Source organism: Haliotis rubra, unplaced genomic scaffold (assembly GCF_003918875.1).
Source record: "Haliotis rubra isolate DU_JTF1 unplaced genomic scaffold, ASM391887v1 Scf220, whole genome shotgun sequence".
Lineage (NCBI taxonomy): Eukaryota > Metazoa > Mollusca > Gastropoda > Lepetellida > Haliotidae > Haliotis > Haliotis rubra.
In genome coordinates this window covers 1235225-1258077 of record NW_025766226.1, presented here as the reverse complement: position 1 = coordinate 1258077, position 22853 = coordinate 1235225, and the positions used below count along the sequence as shown (strand labels likewise).

At 41.7% G+C, this 22853-nt stretch overlaps 1 protein-coding gene across 1 annotated transcript; it reads right to left on the bottom strand.

Moving 5' to 3' along the window:
- Positions 1-475: 475 nt before the first annotated feature.
- On the bottom strand, positions 476-20945 carry LOC124277370 (A disintegrin and metalloproteinase with thrombospondin motifs adt-1-like). Its single transcript, XM_046713039.1, has 19 exons — positions 20719-20945; positions 18681-18864; positions 17041-17273; positions 15036-15197; positions 13401-13562; positions 12689-12826; positions 11931-12074; positions 11259-11393; positions 10824-10967; positions 10552-10695; positions 9877-10011; positions 9442-9585; positions 9170-9313; positions 8390-8472; positions 8047-8190; positions 6365-6506; positions 5597-5740; positions 2273-2437; positions 476-1162 (listed from the first exon to the last, which is right to left on the bottom strand). The coding sequence occupies exons 1-19, from the start codon at positions 20807-20809 to the stop codon at positions 786-788; spliced, it is 3015 nt and encodes a 1004-aa protein (XP_046568995.1). The 5' UTR covers positions 20810-20945; the 3' UTR covers positions 476-785.
- Positions 20946-22853: the final 1908 nt, after the last annotated feature.

Below are 22853 nucleotides of genomic sequence, written 5' to 3'. Positions count from 1 at the left end.
AGCGGTGTTAAACCATACTCACTCACTCGTTACGTGTGGGATTATATGAAAGAGTGAGTGAGTGAGTTTAGTTTTACGCCGCACTCAGCAATAGTCCAGCTATATGGCGGCGGTCTGTAAATAATCGAGTCTGGACCAGACAATCCACTGATCAACAGCATGAGCGTCGATCTGCGCAATTGGGAACCGATGACATGTGTCAACCAAGCCAGCGAGCCTGACCATCCGATCCCGTTAGTCGCCTCTTACGACAAGCATATTCGCCTTATGTGGCAAGCATGGGTTGCTGAAGACCTGTTCTTCCACGGATCTTCACGGGTCTTATATGAAAGAACGGAACCCATTCGAGTGAGTATGAATTAAGCAATATTCCAGCAATATCAGGGCGCGGCAGCAATATCACATCAGAATGGGCTAGACCCATTGTACCCATGTGTGAAATCAAACCCGTTTTTTCGGCGTGACGAGTGAACGCCTTAACCACAAGGCTACCCCACCGCTTGGATCCCCAAATACCACGAGATTGTAGGAAGAACCCTCTACAACGAGGATAGGGTGATGTCAGACCTAGGTCCCGATCCCAAAACGTTCGTAGCGCTATGATAAACTATAGAGTTACGACACGTCGTAAAGTTAAGAATGCTTTGTGGATCAGGCTGCTGGGTGATTAGGTCACAGTCCGGTGTATAATGTTGATCATGCTATCGAACACTGGGTTTATATCCACAATCCGCTGCGAAATGCTGGAATATCTCTGCGGCGTAAAACAACAAACGCAGCTGCGTTCATATAAAGAATGGCTCCAGATCAAACAGTTTGTATCCTTCCTTTTCCTTGAGAGCTTTTCTGTCGTAGTCTTTGTTCACACTGTTCAACATACAGCGTTTGGGAACACTCAGGTCATTCTTTCCATCCGTCAACAAATACTCGTAATTAAAAGATCGACAGGATCCCGTTAGGAGACATTTATGCGCGCAGGTCAAAGGCCGATCCACAATCACTTCCTCAATTTCGTACCCCTCAATCACCCAGTCCTCAGTGTCCTGGCCGTTGAATATGTCTTCCTTCTTCTTTTTGTTGGACACTTTCTCCTGAATTTTTTTCAAACCTGCGACCTGGTCCGGAGGACAATCCCGCAGCAGTTTCTGCACAATGGCCACGTCTGTAAAATAGATTCAGGAAATACAACTATACAAGACAATTTTAAATAAGTTTTTAACATTTTGAAATATTAGTTGATGTGGGTAAAACGTTTTATGACCATTTTCAGCAGTACTATCTGCCGTATCAAGGCGATGTGCTAAGATTTTGCTTCATCGTACCTCTGTTTGGAATCGAACTCGGTCTTCCATGTGATGAGCGAACACTGCAACCACTTGGCTACCGCATTTCTGCCTTTAAATTCGAGAATTAACGTGTCTAGACGAGTGACATAAGCAGTTCCTCGTCGTTTAATATGTTCATACATTTTGGAAAAGAAATATCCTTCAGTCCTGAGAGACATTAATTGAGGCATAAAAAATAAAAACGAAAACACCACGTAGAACCTTGTGGTATCCATCCAGGTTTCCGCCATGTGGTACTGAGGACTCTTAGTTTGGAGTGAGTGAGTGAGTGAATATGGTTTTACACTACTTTTAGCAATGTTCCAGCAATATCACGGCGGGGGACACCAGAAATGGGCTTCACACGTTGTACCCGGGTGGGGAATCGAACCCGGGTGGCGTCGGTGTGACGAGCGAACGCTTTAACCACTAGGCTACCCCACCGCCCCTTTTAGTTTGGAAATGGATGACAGTGTTGCATGACGTCTAAAGGTGATGGCCTCACAACACTGTCGTCTCTCATCCATGTCGGCAAGTCAAATATACACGTGTTTCAGTGTTTTAGTTGTTTAACACCACACTCAGTAATATTCCAACTATATGATGGAGGTTTGTAAATAATCGAGTCTGGACCAGACAATCCAGTTATTGACATCGTGAGTATCGAACCACGCAACGATTGCAAATATCAACCAAGATAGCAAGACTCGCCAACCGATCCCGTAAGTCGCCTCTCACGACAAGCATGGTTATAGCTGACGTTCAAATGCAACTCGATACTTCACTAGAACTATGAAAAAGTATGGCAGTTTGTTTTCTGTAGATCTTGACAAGGCTAACTTGTAAATCCATAGCTGTCTGTGATCGCCGAGAACAAGAATAACTAGTCTGATTTTTTTAGTCACACATTTACGCCTACAAAACTCGCCATAAACCACAACTGTTACCATTGCAAGGAGCCAGGCACTGTCTAGACTCGGTGTCGGATCCCCTGCACGTGTTGACTATGTCGCCATCGGCGTTGACGCATTGACGCTGTCGAGTACTCCTGCCGACACCGCACGTCACCGAACACGCACTCCACAGATCCCATTTTGTCCAGTGGTCTTTTTCTGTAGGTGAGTTTTGTATATGACGTATATAACTTGAAAATTCAGGTAAGGAATGAGTTTGATGGCCTTGGCCTTTAAGTTTTGAACAATATTACAGCAGTATCATGACTGAGTGAGTAACTTTAGTTTTACGCCGCACTCAGCAATGTCCCGGCTATATGGCTGCAGTCTGTAAATACTCGAGTCTAGACCAGACAATCCAGTGATCAACAGCATGAGCATCGATCTACACAAATGGGATACGATGACATTTGTCAACCAAGTCAGCGAGCCTGACCACCCGATCCCGTTAGTCGCCTCTTACGTCAAGCATGGGTTGCTGATGATCAATTCTAACACGGATCTTCAAGGGTAGCATCATCATGGCAGAGGTACACTAAAGTACTGTTGGAAATAGAAAAAAAACCTGTTTTTTCGCATTATATCTACAATTTATGTTGTTAATATGTGAAACTGTGAAATATCTGTTAAACTAAGATCGGTCTATCTACAGTGTCAGTGGTAGGGAGATAGGAAACGTAGAAAAGGGACAATACTGAGGAGAGATGAGCACTGCAGTCGAAAGCGACGTTTGTGGAACGGACAATGTCTTTATGCAAATTCGTGTGCGATTGGTTTGTATTACAAGGGAGTAAACGCAGTAATTGGAACAGTGATACAAATGCACGTGCAGTATGTGATGAGCGTTAACCAACCAAATTGTTCTCGGCGTTTCATTTAATGTGCATACAAACCAATAATACCGATTTGAAACTATGATCGTTTGTAAAACAACTTTTATCCTAAGTTGAATAAAATTCAGAGATTTAAATGTTCAGTTGGCAAGGTAAAATCATGAGGATTCGAACTTCTAATTTCACTTTATTTGATTTACGTTTTTGTTTAAAGTGAAATTCATCGGTACGTTTTCACTGCAAACAGACTATAATCAATACATGAGACATATACAACGCACATGAAAAAGCAAAAAAATATCTTTGAGATGACCCCTCGTGCCTGTATGCAGCACATGCTTTTCATGCCAGGTGAGTCGACGGTCCGTTGTCATACCTGGCTGAGCGACCTAATTGCCATCTATAGTCGGATCTATTGTTTTCAGCAGCTGTTCGTATTTTTTCTAAGTTTTGCCCGATTTTACGTGTAAACATGCTTTTCTGGATATCCTATAACGCATCCCACTGCTCGCTCAGTTAGGCCGATGTGGGTTATTTCGACATATGCTATTTGCAATTGTGTAATTTTTAGGGATACAGAGTAACAGCCTAAAAACAGGGTTTTTTTTCTATTTCCGACAGTACTTTAGTAGCAGACCTCACACATTGTACCATGTGGGCAGCATGTCTTGCAAACAAGATTAACTATATTTTTGTGCAATACCTGAGGCAAACTGTCAGATTTATATGTTGCAATACGGGCACATGACTGTCACGTGACACAATGCCAGAGCGAAAGCAGTGATACCTTCGAAACGGTTCAACGAACTGCTTTTGTAAGGTTTAGATTTCCCATCAAAGTGTACACATGTGCCTAATTTTTAAGTTCACAACAACCCGTTTTCACAACAGCCATCGTGTCATATCCCTTTAAAGGCGTGGGGTCTGGCGGTGCAAGGTCAACGGTGAATCTATGCAAAATCACTACTCCATTGTTGCACGAAGTGTTAAGTCGACACGGAATCAGCCGAGTGAATCCGAGTGCGTGATACAGCTTAATGTAGCCGAACACACCTCAATCACTCACAGAGATTTACTCACAATATGCCATAAGACGTTTAAGTTGCTAATCAATCACATTAATGGATCTCGACAATTGATTTCAGTTATAAATGAAATGAAATAACGGTTTTCCCAAACAGGTAAGCCCTCTCTCTAAACACATGTAAATAAGGAGTATGTTTGTTCAGGCTTTGGCCACAGCTAAAGCCTTCAAAGGGATATCGATGTTCTCTGTTTATCATCCAACACATCTGAGAGACTTCCGAATGTGCAGGAAGGGAGAGACAACTCTACGCTCTGATGGATAACATGGCTAAGGCATCTCCAAATAACGATTTTGTGTTACATCTACAGCAATGGTGACGTGAGTCTTTAAACACTGATGTAACGGACCCAGCAGTTTGCTTACCTGGGATAGAGGGGAGACAGAGATTTGATCCGAAGCCAGATAATATTTTTGCCTCAGTTTCAACATACATTATGACGCATATCACACCTTTGGCGAGTGATCGAGTATTTTTGGTTTTTTGGACTGAAAACTGAGACAAAACTGTTTGACTTGAAGAATTGTTTGTGAACACATCTCCCCACAGGTGGTTAAATGGTAGGTTTCTCGACACATTCAAGTAACATTCAAACAACATTCAACACGTAAAAATAATATGTAACAAATCATGTTTGGTTGGGAAGGGATGGTGAAGGAAATCACAATGTAAACTTACTTGAATCGATTTTGTTCTTGTGTTTGATGTCAGAATAAACACTCTGGCAAATGTGCGAAAAAGCCACACAGGGTTTTGGTACAATTGAAAATAGATTTCTTAAGTATTGAGTTCATAAAGAATAACGTCTTGACAAGCATAGCGATTTCAATCTTTTGAAGTTACATTTTCCATCCTTAATGAACATTCAAAGGTATAGTGTGCATCAATTATACACACACACACACACATACATATACACACATACATATATATATATATGCAACAAGACCAACAAATATATATGAACTACTTTCAACCTGTCGGGGTTGAAAGCACACAACACACACACACATATAGTGAGAGTAAAATAGTTCCAAGCAACTGTCGGGGTGGATTTCAGTTTGTCTGACGACTGCTGCACAGAATATTTGTGTTTGTGTGTGCATGAAACCCCGACTAACAAACATGAAATAATCCTGTGTATTATTCAATTTTCTGGAATTAGTGTAGAGGGTTACAAAACAGTAAATGGAAGGAGGACCAGAAGGCATGAAAGCTTGCAGAGTTACAATTTGAATCTGCAATAATCTTTGAATACCCTCTCAAATATGAAATGGTCGATCCCCAGATATTCGATGCATAATGTGTTCATTAAACTCGAGTAGTATATGTAGTGTTGTCCCCTGCATCATGATGCTGAATCCGACCTTAAAATTGGAAAACACGAACTTGTGCCTTACCTCTGCATTTGGGTTTGTTGCAAGACTTGGTTTGTAACGTGTCATGTCCACATTTCTCCAGTCCACTACATGGCCTTGACCTTGTGACCTTGCCCTTTCCACACGTGACGCTGCAGTCGGTCCAGTCGCCCCATTTGCCCAACTCTGGATTCAATACAGACGGTCATACAAAAAGACAGCTTGTTTATTTGTTGTTGTTTATTCAGGAGTCGTGTTTACTAAAGTGTGTGAATGACGTTTAAATCCTGGGTTTAAAGCCTTACATCAAGAAAGCCTGTAATTAAGTCTGACAAACAAATGAGTATTAGCATGATATATGTTTAATGTTTTCAGCAGAACGTGACCTAGCATTGCTCTATGGCTGTGCTAAGCCTTTGTTTGTATAATAATTCTATCCTTTAAAGAGGCAAGTCTAGATAAGGGGACTCTGAGGACCTCAATCTGTGTTATTTATATATTTTAGAAATTATCATTTAAATTATTAATTATTACCTTTCAGACTTGTGCAAGTCTACACGTGACCATCCGATCTGCTTTAACAATCCTAAGGTACAAAGGACGATTCTTATTGCGTTGTGCAAAATACTGTTTCAGTTTGTATACCACGACTTTCACCTGAAGTTACCACACCCTCTTCAGGTACTGTATTCTCTCCGAATAATATATTTATATCGTAACTCCTATTTTGCTAGTTTCAGTATTTCACGTGCGTACTAATGACTACATCCGATAACAAATTGTTGAGATGCACCTGCTTCAATGCTTTACCTGGAGCAATCTTGAACTTTGCAACTTTCTGTCTGGGAACTGCTTCCACTGCATTTTCGACCAGAACATTCCCGTGACCTTGACCTCTGACCCTCCCCACAGGTTTCGCTGCAGAGGGTCCAGGCACCCCAGCCTCTCCAGTCTGCAATAACAATTGGTATAGTTGCTGTACTCATTTGTATTTCAGCAATGCACCTTCGTATAATGTACAAACACAATATCATGTTCGGCTGTTACCATTTTTTGAAATCATAATATGTCTTTTTCTCAGTCTTCCAGGAAATGCATTGACCATGTTCCTATATGTTAACTCCCACGCTTACAAATCACAACTCAACACCGATTACGATATTTCTGGTTATCTTCTGGAAGTTTAAACATATTAGTTGCCTGCCTTCAATACTTACCGGGACAATCCGTGATTTTGCAATTGTTTGTTTCCGTTGATTCTCCTCGACATCCATTTACTATAGGACACGACCTTGACCTTGACCTCGCACCGGTGTCACATGTTTGACTGCAGGGACTCCAGTCTTCCCATCGAGTCCACACTATATCACACAGAACAACATCAACGTAGCCACACGTCTATTCTGAACCCTTTTTTCACGGGATGGAAATGTGGCATGGACGTTTCTCACATTTACGCAAGTAAACTTTCACTGTAATCAAACTAAAAAAAAAAAACATCAACGAAGTCATAATCTATTCCAATGGCTTTTAAGTAAATTTTATTTAAAACTAAACGAAAGAAAATGATATATAAGCGTACCTGGACACGTGGTCGCCATACACTCTTCCGTCTGTCGAGAAGTGCCGTCTTTACAGTCTTTCCCTTCACACGAAGTTGTCCTTGACCTTTCACCTCGACCACAAGTCACACTGCATCCAGTCCATTCGCTCCAGACTGTAATTAACATGAAGCATATACAGTACGTCATAAACACGTCCGTTATTATGACTTGGTGAGCGATTTGGAGTCAACGCCACTTGTAATATTATTCCAGTCATACCATGACGTGTTGGGTGATGTGAGAGGAAAGCCTGACGCAGGTCTCAGATCATTGCGTGACTGAATGTGTGAAGGTAATGTCATTCATGTACCGTGCAAGATCAAGGAAAGACTTTGGTATGATTTAAGTAAGAAGTCAAACAATATTGCAGTAGTGTCTGTTACATACGTCTGGTTCGAACTCGTTCGTTGATAAGCAGGTAGGATAATCATATATACGTGTAAATGCCATCAGAGAGACAATAACGGTACATCTGGTTTTAACATGCAACCTGTTTCTAATTTTACACTAAGTATATAGTGCATACTGCATAAAAGATATGCTGGGCCGTTATCCGGCCGAATTTTATAGTGTAGCTTGAATCAATGAGTTAACCTTCCTTTTACGCTGCTTGTTTACTGTAGTCCAGTCAATGTGGGTCGACATATGTTAGAGATTGAGGTCTTATAGACAATTACCGCCAAGTCAAACTCACGTGCACGGTACTGTGCTAACAAATCTAGAAGCATAAAAGGAGTTGGTGTTTGGCACCATGGTTTGGTTTGCTTCAAGATGATCTGCACATTTAGTACCATAACTACAGAGAGAAAAAGAATCTGGATTGGTCCACATGATGACATACTTGTGGTTTCGTGAAGGAGAGAAACAGCGTTATTCAGAAGTCATCACCTGCACAATCCACCTGTCGACATTCTCCTGTCTCACCGCTCTCCCCTTTGCAGATGTCACCTTTGCTGCATTTTCGAGACCTTGACCTTTGACCGACACCACATGAGACGCTGCATGCACTCCATGATTGCCAATTACCCCACTCTGAAATGATATTAACAAAAACAAAAATATTGATATTTTAAGCGATCATCAGAGATTAAATGTAGCATTAAGTATTACTGACTCGATCACTGACCGAGAGAATATGTCCGACATTAGCAATCATCGTTCGACACTTACTGGGACAATCCGTGATTTTGCAGTTGTTTGTTTCAGTTGATTCTCCTCGACATCCACCTACAACAGGACACGACCTTGACCTTGACCTCGTACCGGTGTCACATGTTTGGCTGCAAGGACCCCATTCTCCCCATCGAGTCCACACTGTCATAGAGAACAACATCAATGTTCAGTCACACGTCTATTCTGAACGTTTTCTATGGCTTTCAAATGTGTTATATTTAAAGCTAAACGAGACAAAGTGATTCCAAAGCGAACCTGGGCATGTGGTCTCCATACACTCTTCCGTCTGCTGTGAAGCCCCGTCTTTACATTTCTTCCCTTCACATGAACTTGTCCTTGACCTTTCACCTGGGCCACAGGTCACACTGCATCCAGTCCAATCACTCCAGACTGCAGTTTACGAAGCATAATGAAGAGCGCTGTTAACAGGACTGCCCATAAAGTGGCACTTTTGAGAAACCAACTTAGACGGGTATGTGTCGACAGCCCTAAACCAGGGCCAAAAAGGGATTCGAATCTAATGTCATTGAATATGACACATCCAGCGGGATTTGGGAAAGAAGGAAAAAAAGAGTCATCACCTGCACAATCTACCTCTTGACACTGTCCTATCTCACTGCTCTAACCCTATACAGATGTCTCCCTTGCTGCATTTTGGCGACCTTGACCTTTGACCTACTCCGCATGTCCCTTTCAATGTCTATTTCCGTTCTTAAGTGGTGGGTCGGTTAAATGGAGGAGGAAAGCCTAATATGAGAAATTAAGGGATTCGTACCTAATATTACTGGTAAGAAACACTGAGGGAGGTTTGAAAAAGAAGAACCACATAAGTGATCACCTGCACAATCCACCTCTCGACATTCTTCTTTCTCACTGCTCTCCCCTGGACAGGTGTCACCTTTGCTGCATTCCCGTGATCTTGACCTTTCACCTTGGCCACACGTGACGCTGCACGTACTCCACGAGCTCCACTTAGCCCAGGCTTAAACAAACATTATCACGATTTGTGCTTACATTCAGTAAATCAATATTGAATATTTTTGTTCAAAAATAGACAATCCACACTGAATTTAATAAAAGTAGTTTATGTTGGCATCGTCGTACACTTACTTGGACAATCCGTGATTTTGCAATTGTTGGTTTCCGTTGATTCTCCTCGACATCCACCTACAACAGGGCACGACCTTGACCTTGACCTCGTACCGGTGTCACATGTTTGGCTGCAAGGACCCCATTCTCCCCATCGAGTCCACACTGTCATAGAGAACAACGTCAACATAGTCACATGTCTGTTCTGAACATTTTCCTTGGATTGTAAGACGTAATGAGTGAGTATGGTTTTACGCCGCTTTTAGCAATATTCCAGCAATATCACGGCGGGGGACACCAGAAATGGGCTTCACGCATTGTACCTATGTGGGGAATCGAACCCAGGTCTTCGGCGTGACGAGCAAACACTTTAACCACTAGGCTACCCCACCGCCCCTTTAAGACGTAATGCATTCTATTTAAAACGAAACGAAAGAAATGGATTTATAAGCGTACCTGGACACGTGGTCTCCATACACTCTTCCGTCTGCTGAGAAGCCCCGTCTTTACATTTTTTCCCTTTACATGAACTTGTCCTTGACCTTTCACCTCGACCACAGGTCACACTACATGCGCTCCATTCACTCCAAACTGCCAATAAAAAATAGTCATTATTCATTAATGTGCCTAGCATTGACTGTGCATACGGAAAATGTCTTTAGTCATGTTCATTGTCCACTCAAGATCCAGGTTGGATCAGGGGTTTGTTTTACCAAATGATTTCATCATGATCTGATTATAATTATACAAAGCTATCCTTTAAGCCAAACCAACGTTAAAACATCTTGTTCATGCATGTTTTAGCAAAGTTATTATCTTAGAAACAACTCCATGACCTTTCGGCCCTATTCATAACATATCTCTATGTTTGGGGAAATGTGAGTGACAAAAGTAGAGCTTTGTCCCTTTCGATGTTTATTTCCGTTCTTAAGTGGTAGGTCGGTTAAATGGAGGAGGAAAGCCCAATGTGATGAATGTCTGAGAATTTAGCACCTTCGCGAACCCCAAAAGATTGGTTTGGTGCTGACAAACCTACACACCTAAAATAGGAAATTAAGGGATTCGTACCTAATATTACTGGTAAGGAACACTGAGGGAGGTTTGAAAAAGAAGAACCACAAAAGTGATCACCTGCACAATCCACCTCTCGACATTCTTCTTTCTCACTGCTCTCCCCTGGACAGGTGTCACCTTTGCTGCATTCCCGTGATCTTGACCTTTCACCTTGGCCACACGTGACGCTGCACGTACTCCACGAGCTCCACTTAGCCCAGGCTTAAACAAACATTATCACGATTTGTGCTTACATTCAGTAAATCAATATTGAATATTTTTGTTCAAAAATAGACAATCCACACTGAATTTAATAAAAGTAGTTTATGTTGGCATCGTCGTACACTTACTTGGACAATCCGTGATTTTGCAATTGTTGGTTTCCGTTGATTCTCCTCGACATCCACCTACAACAGGGCACGACCTTGACCTTGACCTCGTACCGGTGTCACATGTTTGGCTGCAAGGACCCCATTCTCCCCATCGAGTCCACACTGTCATAGAGAACAACGTCAACATAGTCACATGTCTGTTCTGAACATTTTCCTTGGATTGTAAGACGTAATGAGTGAGTATGGTTTTACGCCGCTTTTAGCAATATTCCAGCAATATCACGGCGGGGGACACCAGAAATGGGCTTCACACATTGTACCCATGTGGGGAATCGAACCCAGGTCTTCGGCGTGACGAGCAAACGCTTTAACCACTAGGCTACCCCACCGCCCCTTTAAGACGTAATGCATTCTATTTAAAACTAAACGAAAGAAATGGATTTATAAGCGTACCTGGACACGTGGTCTCCATACACTCTTCCGTCTGCTGAGAAGCCCCGTCTTTACATTTTTTCCCTTTACATGAACTTGTCCTTGACCTTTCACCTCGACCACAGGTCACACTACATGTGCTCCATTCACTCCAAACTGCCAAAAAAATAGTCATTATCCATTAATGTGCCTAGCATTGACTGTGCACACGGAAAAGGTCTTTAGTCATGTTCAATGTCCACTCAAGATCCAGTTTGGATCAGGGGTTTGTTTTACCAAATGATTTCATCATGATCTGATTATAATTATAAAAAGCTATCCTTTAAGCCAAACCAACGTTAAAACATCTTGTTCATGCATGTTTTAGCAAAGTTATTATCTTAGAAACAACTCCATGACCTTTCGGCCCTATTCATAACATATCTCTATGTTTGGGGAAATGTGAGTGACAAAAGTAGAGCTTTGTCCCTTTCAATGTTTATTTCCCTTTTTAGTGGTGGGTCGGTTAAATGGAGGGGGAAAGCCCAATGGGATGAATGTCTGAGAATGTAGCACGTTTGCGAAACCCTAAAGCATGGTTTGGTGCTGACAAACCTACACACCTAATATGAGAAATTAAGGGATTCGTACCTAATATCACTGGTAGGAAACACTGAGGGAGGTTTGAAAAAGAAGAACCACATAAGTGATCACCTGCACAATCCACCTCTCGACATTCTTCTTTCTCACTGCTCTCCCCTGGACAGGTGTCACCTTTGCTGCATTTCCGTGATCTTGACCTTTCACCTTGGCCACACGTGACACTGCATGTACTCCATGACTGCCAGTCACTCCAGGCTTAAACCATAACACGACATTTGGGGTTATGTTCAGTAAATCAGAAACAGATGTTAAATGTTTTTTATTCATACTTACTAGACATTCCCAAAATGTCTGATGTGTTCCTTATAAATAGACAAACCTCGCTCATTATGATAAAAGTTGCATAAGCTGCGATCGTGGTACACTTACCGGGACAATCCGTGCTTTTGCAATTGTTTGTTTCCCTTGATTCTCCTTTGCATCCATTGACAACAGGACACGACCTTGACCTTGACCTCGTGCCGGTGTCACAACCTAGTTTGCACTTTTACTTAAAACAGGCTTCCAAAAGAACTTTTAAAAGGTGTATTGTTGCTCAGATTTATGCTCACAATTTCGTAATTTACATCACTTATCAATGAATGAAACTATATATGGACATCAAGTAAATAACACAAATCAATTACGTGTGAGTGTACAAATGCCACCGTTTTCTATGACTATGTTTCAAGCCTTTTTGGAAATTTCACGCTTACATGAATAGTTTTACTTAAGGGTGCAACTGACACGCCTTTGTGGCCAACACGAAGCCCACACGCATTATTTTTCAGACATATATCTGGCAGTAAAGAAGGTGATTGAAAACGAACCTGGACATGTGGCCTCCCCACAGACTTCAGTCTGTCCAGAAGAACCGTCTTTACATGATTTTCCACCAGAACATGAAATTGTCCTTGACCTTTCACCTCCACCACAGGTCACACTGCATTCGGTCCATTCACTCCAGACTTCAAACAAAAAATAGACAAAAATAAAATTAAGAACTTTGAACACGTGTTTGTTCATTTGAGATAGACATGCGAAGATCTTCATGCAAAATTACCTGTCAGTATTAACGTTAAACTTTTTTCACGTGCTGTTGTGTGGGTTGGTAGTGGTAAAGTCGAGTCGATTTCCTCAGCTCGTTTAACACAATAGAAGCGACAAAACCCTTTCCACATCCATAAGAAATATCTGCTAAAAGCAGACTCCATTGTACAGTAGTGATTATTCCATGAGTATATATTTGTTTCAGCAGTTTTACAGCTGCACAATTTTGTTTGTAAACAAATCGAGACCGGACCAGTGATTGTCACCATGCGATACGATGACAGAGCATGTTTATGAATCACTATGAAATAGTGATGATACCAGGTGTTCGCGAAAAGATGAGCGTATCCTGCCCCAAGTATTGGGTGAGATAATGAGGGTGGAAGCAACAAGACCATGTAAATGTATGTACACAATCTAGATATTACACTGAACCAAACTCACAGATTTATCCACTGACCAGTCAGCTAAACATTAGTTTGTTTCACTGACCAGGACAAGCTTCTGTTGAGCACTCTCCGGTCTCTTCGGGTTCCCCAACACATTCACTGACGTCCTGCGAGTTGAGACAGCTCCTGGTCCTCTTCATCTGCCCCGTCCCACATGTCTTGCTACAGGCACCCCAGCTGCTCCACTCGCCCCACACAGCAGGCACTGTACACCCACAACACAATATGCTACTCGAAACAAATTAGAGATCGCCAACAGTTGGAAGGCTGTGAGTGGAAGTACTCACAGCCTGAGGCCATGACTCACAGCTGTGACAAATTAGTGAGTGAGTGAGTGAGTTAAGTTTACGCCGCACTCAGCAATATACCAGCAATATGGCGGGTCGTCTGTAAATAATCGAGTCTGGACCAGACAATCCAGTGATCAACAGCATGAGCATCGATCTGTGCAATTGGGAACCGATGACATGTGTCAACCAAGTCAGCGAGTCTGACCCCCCGGTCCCGTTAGTCGCCTCTTACTGTGACAGATTAACAATATAACCGTGTGTTGTTTAACTTCATTTGAGTAGAATACATATGGATGACATGACATATCCACTGAACAGAGCTGGTGTTTTCATCTATATAACGTTTTACATTTACATGACATCAGACTATATTAACATTCTGCTACACGAATAGCATTCTCTTCCCACAGAGGTTACTCAAGTCATATCTTCCTACGAACCTCTGTTCTACTACGGCCATATTTCCCCGTTCTCGTAAAATCCCCTTGCGGAAAAAATCGCAACACGAACTAACTTCCATCTTTCTATCCAGTCAGAGCTTGTGTTACATCGACTTAGGTCCAGCTTGACTAATACAAGCAAATGTGTGCCTCTAATATCCCTCCTCTGTCGGGGACGTGTGTTGATGTGATACACAAGACATTTAATGGCTAGCTTGTCCGTTGTCAACGAGGGCGATGGAGACGCCATTGATCCGCCATTACATGACTGAGTTCTGTCTAGCATAAATGTTTACGCAGGGGTAGAGGTTCCAGTTTTCCCAAAGCTTTGAAACAACGTCGCTGATTGCACAACTAAATCTGATTGCACGAATCCTGAACACTCGCACAATGAAAGGGCCGTATTATCAGATCAGAGGTTCGTTGGAAGATATGACCTAAGTAACCTCTGTTTTATATCAAGAGATTGCTACAACAGGCGTTACACAACAAAACATAGTTTATCAGCATTTTTCTCAAATAAACGATCGGTGCTACAAGACAATGCGGGGAGCGTTACACAACACAAAATGTAGTTTATAGCATATTTTTCTCAATAAAACATTAAGCACACCGGGTAAAAATGGCAGGGTTTGGTGCACTGGGAAAATGCGATTGAAGGTTAATGAAAGGAGGTTTTCAAATGCATACTGTTTGTTGTTTAACACCGCACTCAACAAAACTCCGGCCTGCTATATGACGGCGTTCTGGACTAAACCAGTGATTGACATCATGAGCATCACATTTTGGATTTGTGACACGATGTTATGAATTAATCAGGTCAGAGAGCTTGGCCGACCCGACGCCGTTATTTGCCTCTTACGACAAGAATAAGTTCCTGACGACCAGTTCAAACCCGATTCTTCACGTGTTTTGGCATACTGTCCAGATGAGTGGGGTTGGACTCACATTTGCACGTGTTAGAGCACACCTCTGTCTTGACAGCCTCCCCAACACACTCCCCTGAAGCCTCAGTAGCGCGGAGGCAGGTCCGAGTTCTGGTTCTAGATCCCTCCCCACAGGACACAGAACAGTCAGTCCACTGACTCCAGCCGGACCATCGAGCCACAGCTGAAACAATGCAAAAACTTCACTTCAGAAACGTTCAGCTTTCTTTACAGCTTCGAGAAAATCGTGTTACGTAAAAGTATTCTTGCATTTTGAGTTAGAGTGAGTGAGTTTAGTTTTTATGCCGCTTTTAGCAATATTCCGGCAATATCACGGCGGGGGATAACCTAATGGGCATCACACAGTGCACCCATGTGGGGAATCGAACCCGGGTCTTCGGCGTGACGAGCAAACGCTTTAACCACTAGGCTACCCCACCGCCCCATATTGAGTTAGAAAAAGTGAGTCAGTGAATGCGTTGAAGCAATATCACGGCTGGGGACACCAGAAATGGGTCTCACACATGGTACCCATGTGGAGAATAGAAACCGGGTCTTCGGCGTGACGAGCGAAAGCTTTAACCACTAGGTTAGCCAAATGGTCAAAGCGTCCGGTTTCGATTCCCCACATATGTATAATGTGTGAAACCCATTTCTGGTATCTGCCGCAGTGATATTGCTGGGATATTGCTGAAAGCGGGGTAAACTCATACTGACTCACTCACTTAGATCGACGTATATTTCTGGAAAGACAATTTTGATAATGTCCAGAAACGAATTCATAGCTGTAGAAAATATCTGTTCTGTTCATCCGTGGCTACAACTGCTTAAAACGTTCACACCACTCAGGTGTTGGCATCAACATATAGGGTTGGCATCAACATGTACCCACAAACAGTGCCATGGTGGTTTCAGCGCCCTGTTTCACAAAGCCATCACACGTCCTTACTATGGATTGTCTTACCACTAACCTCGCCCAGAATAAAATGACCTATAACTATTTGCCTGGTATGTATGGATACAAGCTGGATGCCGATACACAAGATACTTCGATTAACAAGACTTCTCAAGATCTTTAAAACACAACTGATATGTTCGGATTCGACACGAAGGTCCAGTTTCTCATTGTTATTTGAACAAACACACTATCCACAATACACTTTCAAAGGACTTTACCACCTAACTTGTTTAAACAACCTTGTTTTAAAAAATCGTATTTAAAAAGACATTCAAAAAGTCTATGCTACATGGTGAAAACACTGTGTCTTACCCTGCACGTGCATTTTTTTCTCTGAATATTTGCTAGATATTCACGAGCACGTCCAGGGTAAATATACAATTCAGAAAGGGCACCTCCAGCAAAGTTATCAATCAGGGTGCTGTTGTTCAAAACAACCTTAGCGCTAAGGCTACCTTAGGTCAGTGTTAAAGTATGGGAGTTACGGTCACCTTAGCCCAAAGATCGCTTTGTACAACGGCACACAGATGATTATTATTTACCCATTCAAAATGAGCAAACATAGCTCTTTAAGAAAAAGGAACCCCTTAAAAATCACTAAATGGATAAATTAAGAATTGGTCTTGGAATCAGTGGAATTGTCATGTTTAATACCACGTCATTTCTCCCACATCGCCGTTCCAGAAGAGTACATTCGTTAAACTTCGGTACAGTACTAAAAGGATTATCGATTACTCCACTTTCCGGAAGCGTGTATCAATGAAGTTATATCCACGCATTGAGATCTGATTCGGAAAATGATAAATAAATGCATAATCAGTTCAACTGGAGTCCATATATCGATTTATCACTATGGGGTCTCTGGTTCAATACTTGTCTGTCTCACAATCCCTGGGTCACATTATTTCTACTTCCTCCAGACCTGTCTGTAACGCAAAATTCTTACCTGAAATAAGTGTAGATTATATTCAGGTTTAATATCCCAGCATTTCAGATTAAATGAAGCTATGTTGCTCTGTCAAAATAACATATGTTCAGAGACTAAGCGTTGGTTTTGTTCAATACTTACATAGTTGTATTTCGCAGACATAAGGCAATGTTTGTTTGCAGTCAGTCAAAGCCCAGCTTTTGCTGCTGCTGCCGCTCTGGCTGGACTTGAGCGCCAGACAGCGCCCTGATCCCGAAGCTTCATTCAGCATCTTCTTCCAGTTGGACTTTGTGACGTCACTTCCGTCTGCATACCGGAAGACGCGGTCATCATCCTGATTGTGCACACCCATCCAGAAAAGCGGCACAGAATCTCTGATGCAGACACAGAAGAACCGTTCAATGTCAAAATACTGAGACGTTTGTTTGTTTGTTGTTTTACGCCGCACTCAGCAATATTGAAGCTATATGGCGGCGGTCTGTAAATAATCGCGTATTGACCACATAATCCAGTTATCAACCTCATGAGCATCCATCTACGCAATTGGGATACGATGACAAGTGTGAAATCAGCGAGCCTGACCACCCGATTCCGTTAGTCGCCTCTTACGACAAGCATGGGTTGCTGAAGACCTATTCAAAACCCGGATGTTCACGGGTAGTAAAACAATATGAAAGAAGCACTGATGCCAGACCGTTGACAAAATCACGATAATGCTTTTATTGTTAACCGACGCATTATTTTTATGTCATCCAATGCGTATTGTAATTGTCTATTTTTAATTTCTTGGAAAAAGCATTAATTCCTTTTTTAATTAAATAAATTGCCACATTTGTTTACATAATACACCCCCGGGCAAATAGAACCTATACATTTCAGTCATTTGATAATTGGATTCAACTCATTTAATCTGTGCGATGCGACTTTTCACGTGAAACGTCACAAGTGATAATTCAACGCTGCTTTGACGTTTGCATTATAAAATGTTTAGGTCAGCCTTACATGTTTAAAGCGCCTCCGTGGTGTAGTGGTTAGACCGTCCGCCCGGAGAGCGGAAGGTCGCGGGTTCGATCCCCGGGCTCGTCATACCAGAAGATGTTAAAACATTGTACATGGTGCTGGCGCTCCGCATTAATTGGTACAACAAGGACTGGTCAGCTCGGAGTCAGTATAATTTGTCTGAGTGAGATATCCATACTTAGCTGCGGCATGGTATCTCAGTGAGCTGGCACTATATAACCAGTTAAGTCTGGGCTAGTACAAGCAGCCACACATACACATACACACGCATGCACGTCGTCATATGAGCGAATATTCTTAAGTGCGAAGTTAAACCCCATTTCACCTCACCTCTCACCTCACCTTACATTTTATGCGTTTGTATCTCTCATCTCTGACCTCAACCAGTAGGTGCGAAACATTTTTACAATCTATAAACACAATGTCTTTCACTAACTGTGTATAGACCGAGTCGCTTTGCTTCGGATACAAGTTAAAATATACATGTAGTTTCATGACAAAAGAACAATGAATGAACGTGTTTCTCATGTGTGCAAATATATTTTTTATCACATTGGGCATAAATGTCCACAGTGGCAAGAAAAATAAGATAAGAAAACTTATTTCAGGCTGGAATAAAAACAATCAGGGCGGACAGGAGACACGTAAAGAAAATAGGTGTACGTACAATCATCGATTTGCTTGATTAAAATATTTTGAACATAAATTAGCACGTAAATGATTCGATCGTTACATGGATAAATGTTTCATTTTCGCCTTACATGTTTTGGGCAATTGTTTTGATCTGTTTAAAAACCTTGGCCACTTCGCTCTGTTCCTTGAATATGAGCAGTGTACCGCCCCGGGTTTCGCAGTCCTTCTCGGCAGCGTTCCACGTCTTCGTCGACGACAGATAATAGTAGCACGTCGAATCTAGCTGGGCCCAGTTGTTGCCGGGACATACCTCTACAGCATACAATGATAGACTTAAACGATTTACAGTGATTAATGGCACAAAAACACCTTTCATGATCAAAACTTTAAATTGTTAAAAAATCACTGCTGAATTGTTTATGATTCTGTCTATATCATAATGATGTTATTATGGGTGTTTATCGATTTACACTGATGATATCACGTTTTTACAAAAAGGTTGGGCCCGTCACAAATACATTCAAAGGCAAGTCAATTTTTCACGGGGCATAATGTACAATGGCATAATTAAATCGAATCCCAGTTTGTTACTGTTATGTTTCTGGGTTTGCCATTACCAGTCCTGTTCTTCCGGGTTCCAACAAGGTGACCTACATGACATTGTTGTAAATTTGCTTATTTTATTTTAAGTAATGTTGATAACTGCGGGGTAATTGTTTTCCTCGATGACAATGACGTTGTTTAATCATTGATAAATATTGCTTATAGAAACTTTGGTCCGTTTCTCTTCAACCCACGTAAGTTTTAGAACATATTTACGTCACTACGACGTACGATACGCTGTGATCATGTTGTGGAACGTAACAGTCACCAGAGAACGGATAGTCGCGTGATTCATTTTGATCTATTTAAACCTACTCCAGTTCAAATAGTTTACGAGAACATCATCCATGCTTTAAAGCTGAAACACATATCTTTCATTTATTGCACATCCAGCGTATGGACGCGATTGTGTAAAATAAATATAATCATTGATTAATCATCAAACTGGAACAATGTTCTTTAAGGTGTGACGGATGATGATTTCATTCTCGTGTCGTCATCCTTGTGTGTGATTTTCATATGTCTTTCAGCCTTTAGACTGGCATCGGTCGTATGTGTCGTACTACTAACAGTCGGATGTTATCATCCAAAACTGTTCCACAGGAGATATTGCTTGTGTGGGATCAAACGATATCTCCTATTATTATTCGCCCGTTGAAGATATCACTGTTTAATAAATCTACAATGTTATTATGTTATTACACATTGTGTAATAATATCCCGTGACGCTCATTTGATACCAAATCATTAACTCGTTTAATAAAAATGGCATAACACGGAAAGTCGTTTAGTATCCTCTATTTATTACTCACCCGTTGAAGATATCACTGTTACATCAATCTACAATGTTATTACACATTGATGGAATGTGATTAAACAGTAACGCTGTACTTTCACTCCAACATGTTCATTTATAAACATCTTGACTTTTATTTGAATGATTCTTGTAGGTTCTAGACAGTTGTATGACAATGGTTTGGTAGATGGCTTAAACTTGGTTTTGTGGTGCCTGCTTATTTCCTTTGGTTACAGGAACCAATTACTTGTGACTTCTTAACAGATGCAGTCTCAACGTTTTCGTGAACGTCCAGAAATATCGTGTAACATACATTGTATGTTATATTTGGGATTACACTTTCTTAGTAAAGTACAAATTCTAGTACTTTTCGAGTTGAGCCCCATCCGGGATTCGAACTCACAACCTCAGAGCCAGGCACCTAATCGCCAGCACACAAAGTCAGCCGCCTAACCCGCTCAGCTACCGCGACTTCCACAAAAAAATGGAAGTCGGACAACTGGTAGTCTAGACTGCGGGCTTTGTGTACCCCTCTGATAAGTGTTAATTGGCACGGCACCCACGGCCGGAAGCTATAATTACACAATGCCATATATCATGGAAATATTTCTGTCGTATTATAAATAAATTTAAAAAAAATTCTGTTCTTCTAGCTTAATATTTTTGATTGGGGGGAACTAGCTTTATTTGCCTTAGCAACCGAAACCATTTCCCAGTGTGTCTATACATATCCTGTTTCCACTGCACAAAGATAATCTCAGTCTTACCTTCAGTTTTCGTCTTCTTATCCGCATTTACGCCAATAATCCGACAGGCAGAAGCCAGTACATAGAGAAAACACACCCCTGAGAAACCCATGTTCTTTTAGCAAATGGTATCCATCCCTTAACTATGCACAACTTTCCCGAGTGTATGCGCACTCATCTTAAGAAATAGTTACACAACGGCCACAAAACCAACCTCCTTTGTCTTGGGAACAAATCAGCCCTGGCAACCATTTCAACGTAGTTTACAAAACCATTTAATGGCATCAATGGCTACAATGCTTGCCAGACTGCGCAACCAATCAGCGCCGTAGTCTACCGGGTGCTGGAACCGTCCAAGACCTGTCGATATCCCATGAAGCGACGCGGAGGACGGTCGTGTTACTGTGCCGATATTGGATAAAAGCTGTGATTGAATTTCTCTGTATCTTCCCTTTCACATGAAAGCATCGGAAGCTATAGGCTCAAGCGTCCTGGTTGTTTTGATATAACGTCAACTTTCTTCTTTCTTCAGGTTATTATTTTTATGGTCTATGGGTTATTGTTTATCCTCCGTATGTCCGACTTCTTTGAAAAATGTTTACAAGAGCTAGGTTATGGATCGAATCCTTTTGCCAACTGTGTGCTCAGATTTCGGAATCTGTAACAATAATAGTAGTCCCACGTTGAGACGTTACGTTTGTATATACAGCTAGATACCACACACGTCACTGATTGGCGGGGCGGTGGGGTAGCCTAGTGGTTAAAGCGTTGGCTCGTCACGCCGACGACCCGGGTTCGATTCCCCACATGGGTACAATGTGTGAAGCCCACTCTGGTGTCCCCCCGGCGTGATGTTGCTGGAACATAACTAAAATCGGCGTAAAACTAAACTAACTCACTCACTCATTCACTCACTGAATGAGTGGCTTTCAAGCACAAATTGGCTTTCTCCTCGAAGAGTCATTGTTGGGTAAACTGTCATGATTGTTCCCAACACCTGGTTACTTTAATACTGAATTTCCACCTAGAGATAAATATACATTCTGTGTATATTGTTCGTTCAGGAACTAACTAAATAAGCACATTTACGATGAAAATGGTTTTACTGAGAAATTACTGATTATGGCTTATGTGTGGGGTTAATGGAATAACATGAAGTGAAGCAGTACTAATGGCGCCTTTGCAGTGCCTATCGTGAAAACACATTAATTTATTAGTATCTGGAACTCCGTGACAATGATCACGAAAAATAACATTGAGGTATTAGGAAAGGGTTAAGAATGACTACCGTGACATTATGGTATCAGGGACATGATGACGGTGTATATAGCGAAATGACTTTATGTTATTAAAGATGACATGGCGGTGTATGACGGTAGAACGGTATGACAGTGAATATCGTGGAATGACATTAAGGGATAAGAATGGTATGACAGTGTATATCGCAGAATGACATCAAGGGATAAGGAACGGCATGACAGTGAATATCGTGAAATGACATCAAGGGATAAGGAAGGGCATGGCAGTGAATAACGCGGAATGACATCAAGGGATATGGAACGGTATGACAGTGAATAACGTGGAATGACATCAAGGGATATGGAACGGCATGACAGTGAATACCGTGAAAAGACATTAAGGAATAAGGAACGGCATGACAGTGAATAACGTGGAATGACATCAAGGGATAAGGAACGGCATGACAGTGAATATCGTGAAATGACATTAAGGGATAAGGAACGGCATGGCAGTGAATAACGTGGAATGACATCAAGGGATATGGAACGGCATGACAGTGAACATCGTGAAATGACATTAAGGGATAAGGAACCGCATGGCAGTGAATATCGTGAAAAGACATCAAGGGATAAGGAACGGCATGACAGTGAATATCGTGAAATGACATCAAGGGATAAGGAACGGCATGACAGTGAATATCGTTAAATGACATCAAGGGATATGGAACGGTATGACAGTGAATATCGTGAAATGACATCAAGGGATAAGGAACGGTATGACGGTGAATATCGTGAAATGACATCAAGGGATAAGGAACGGCATGACAGTGAATAACGTGGAATGACATCAAGGGATAAGGAACGGCATGACAGTGAATATTGTGAAATGACATCAAGGAGTGAATATTGTGAAATGGC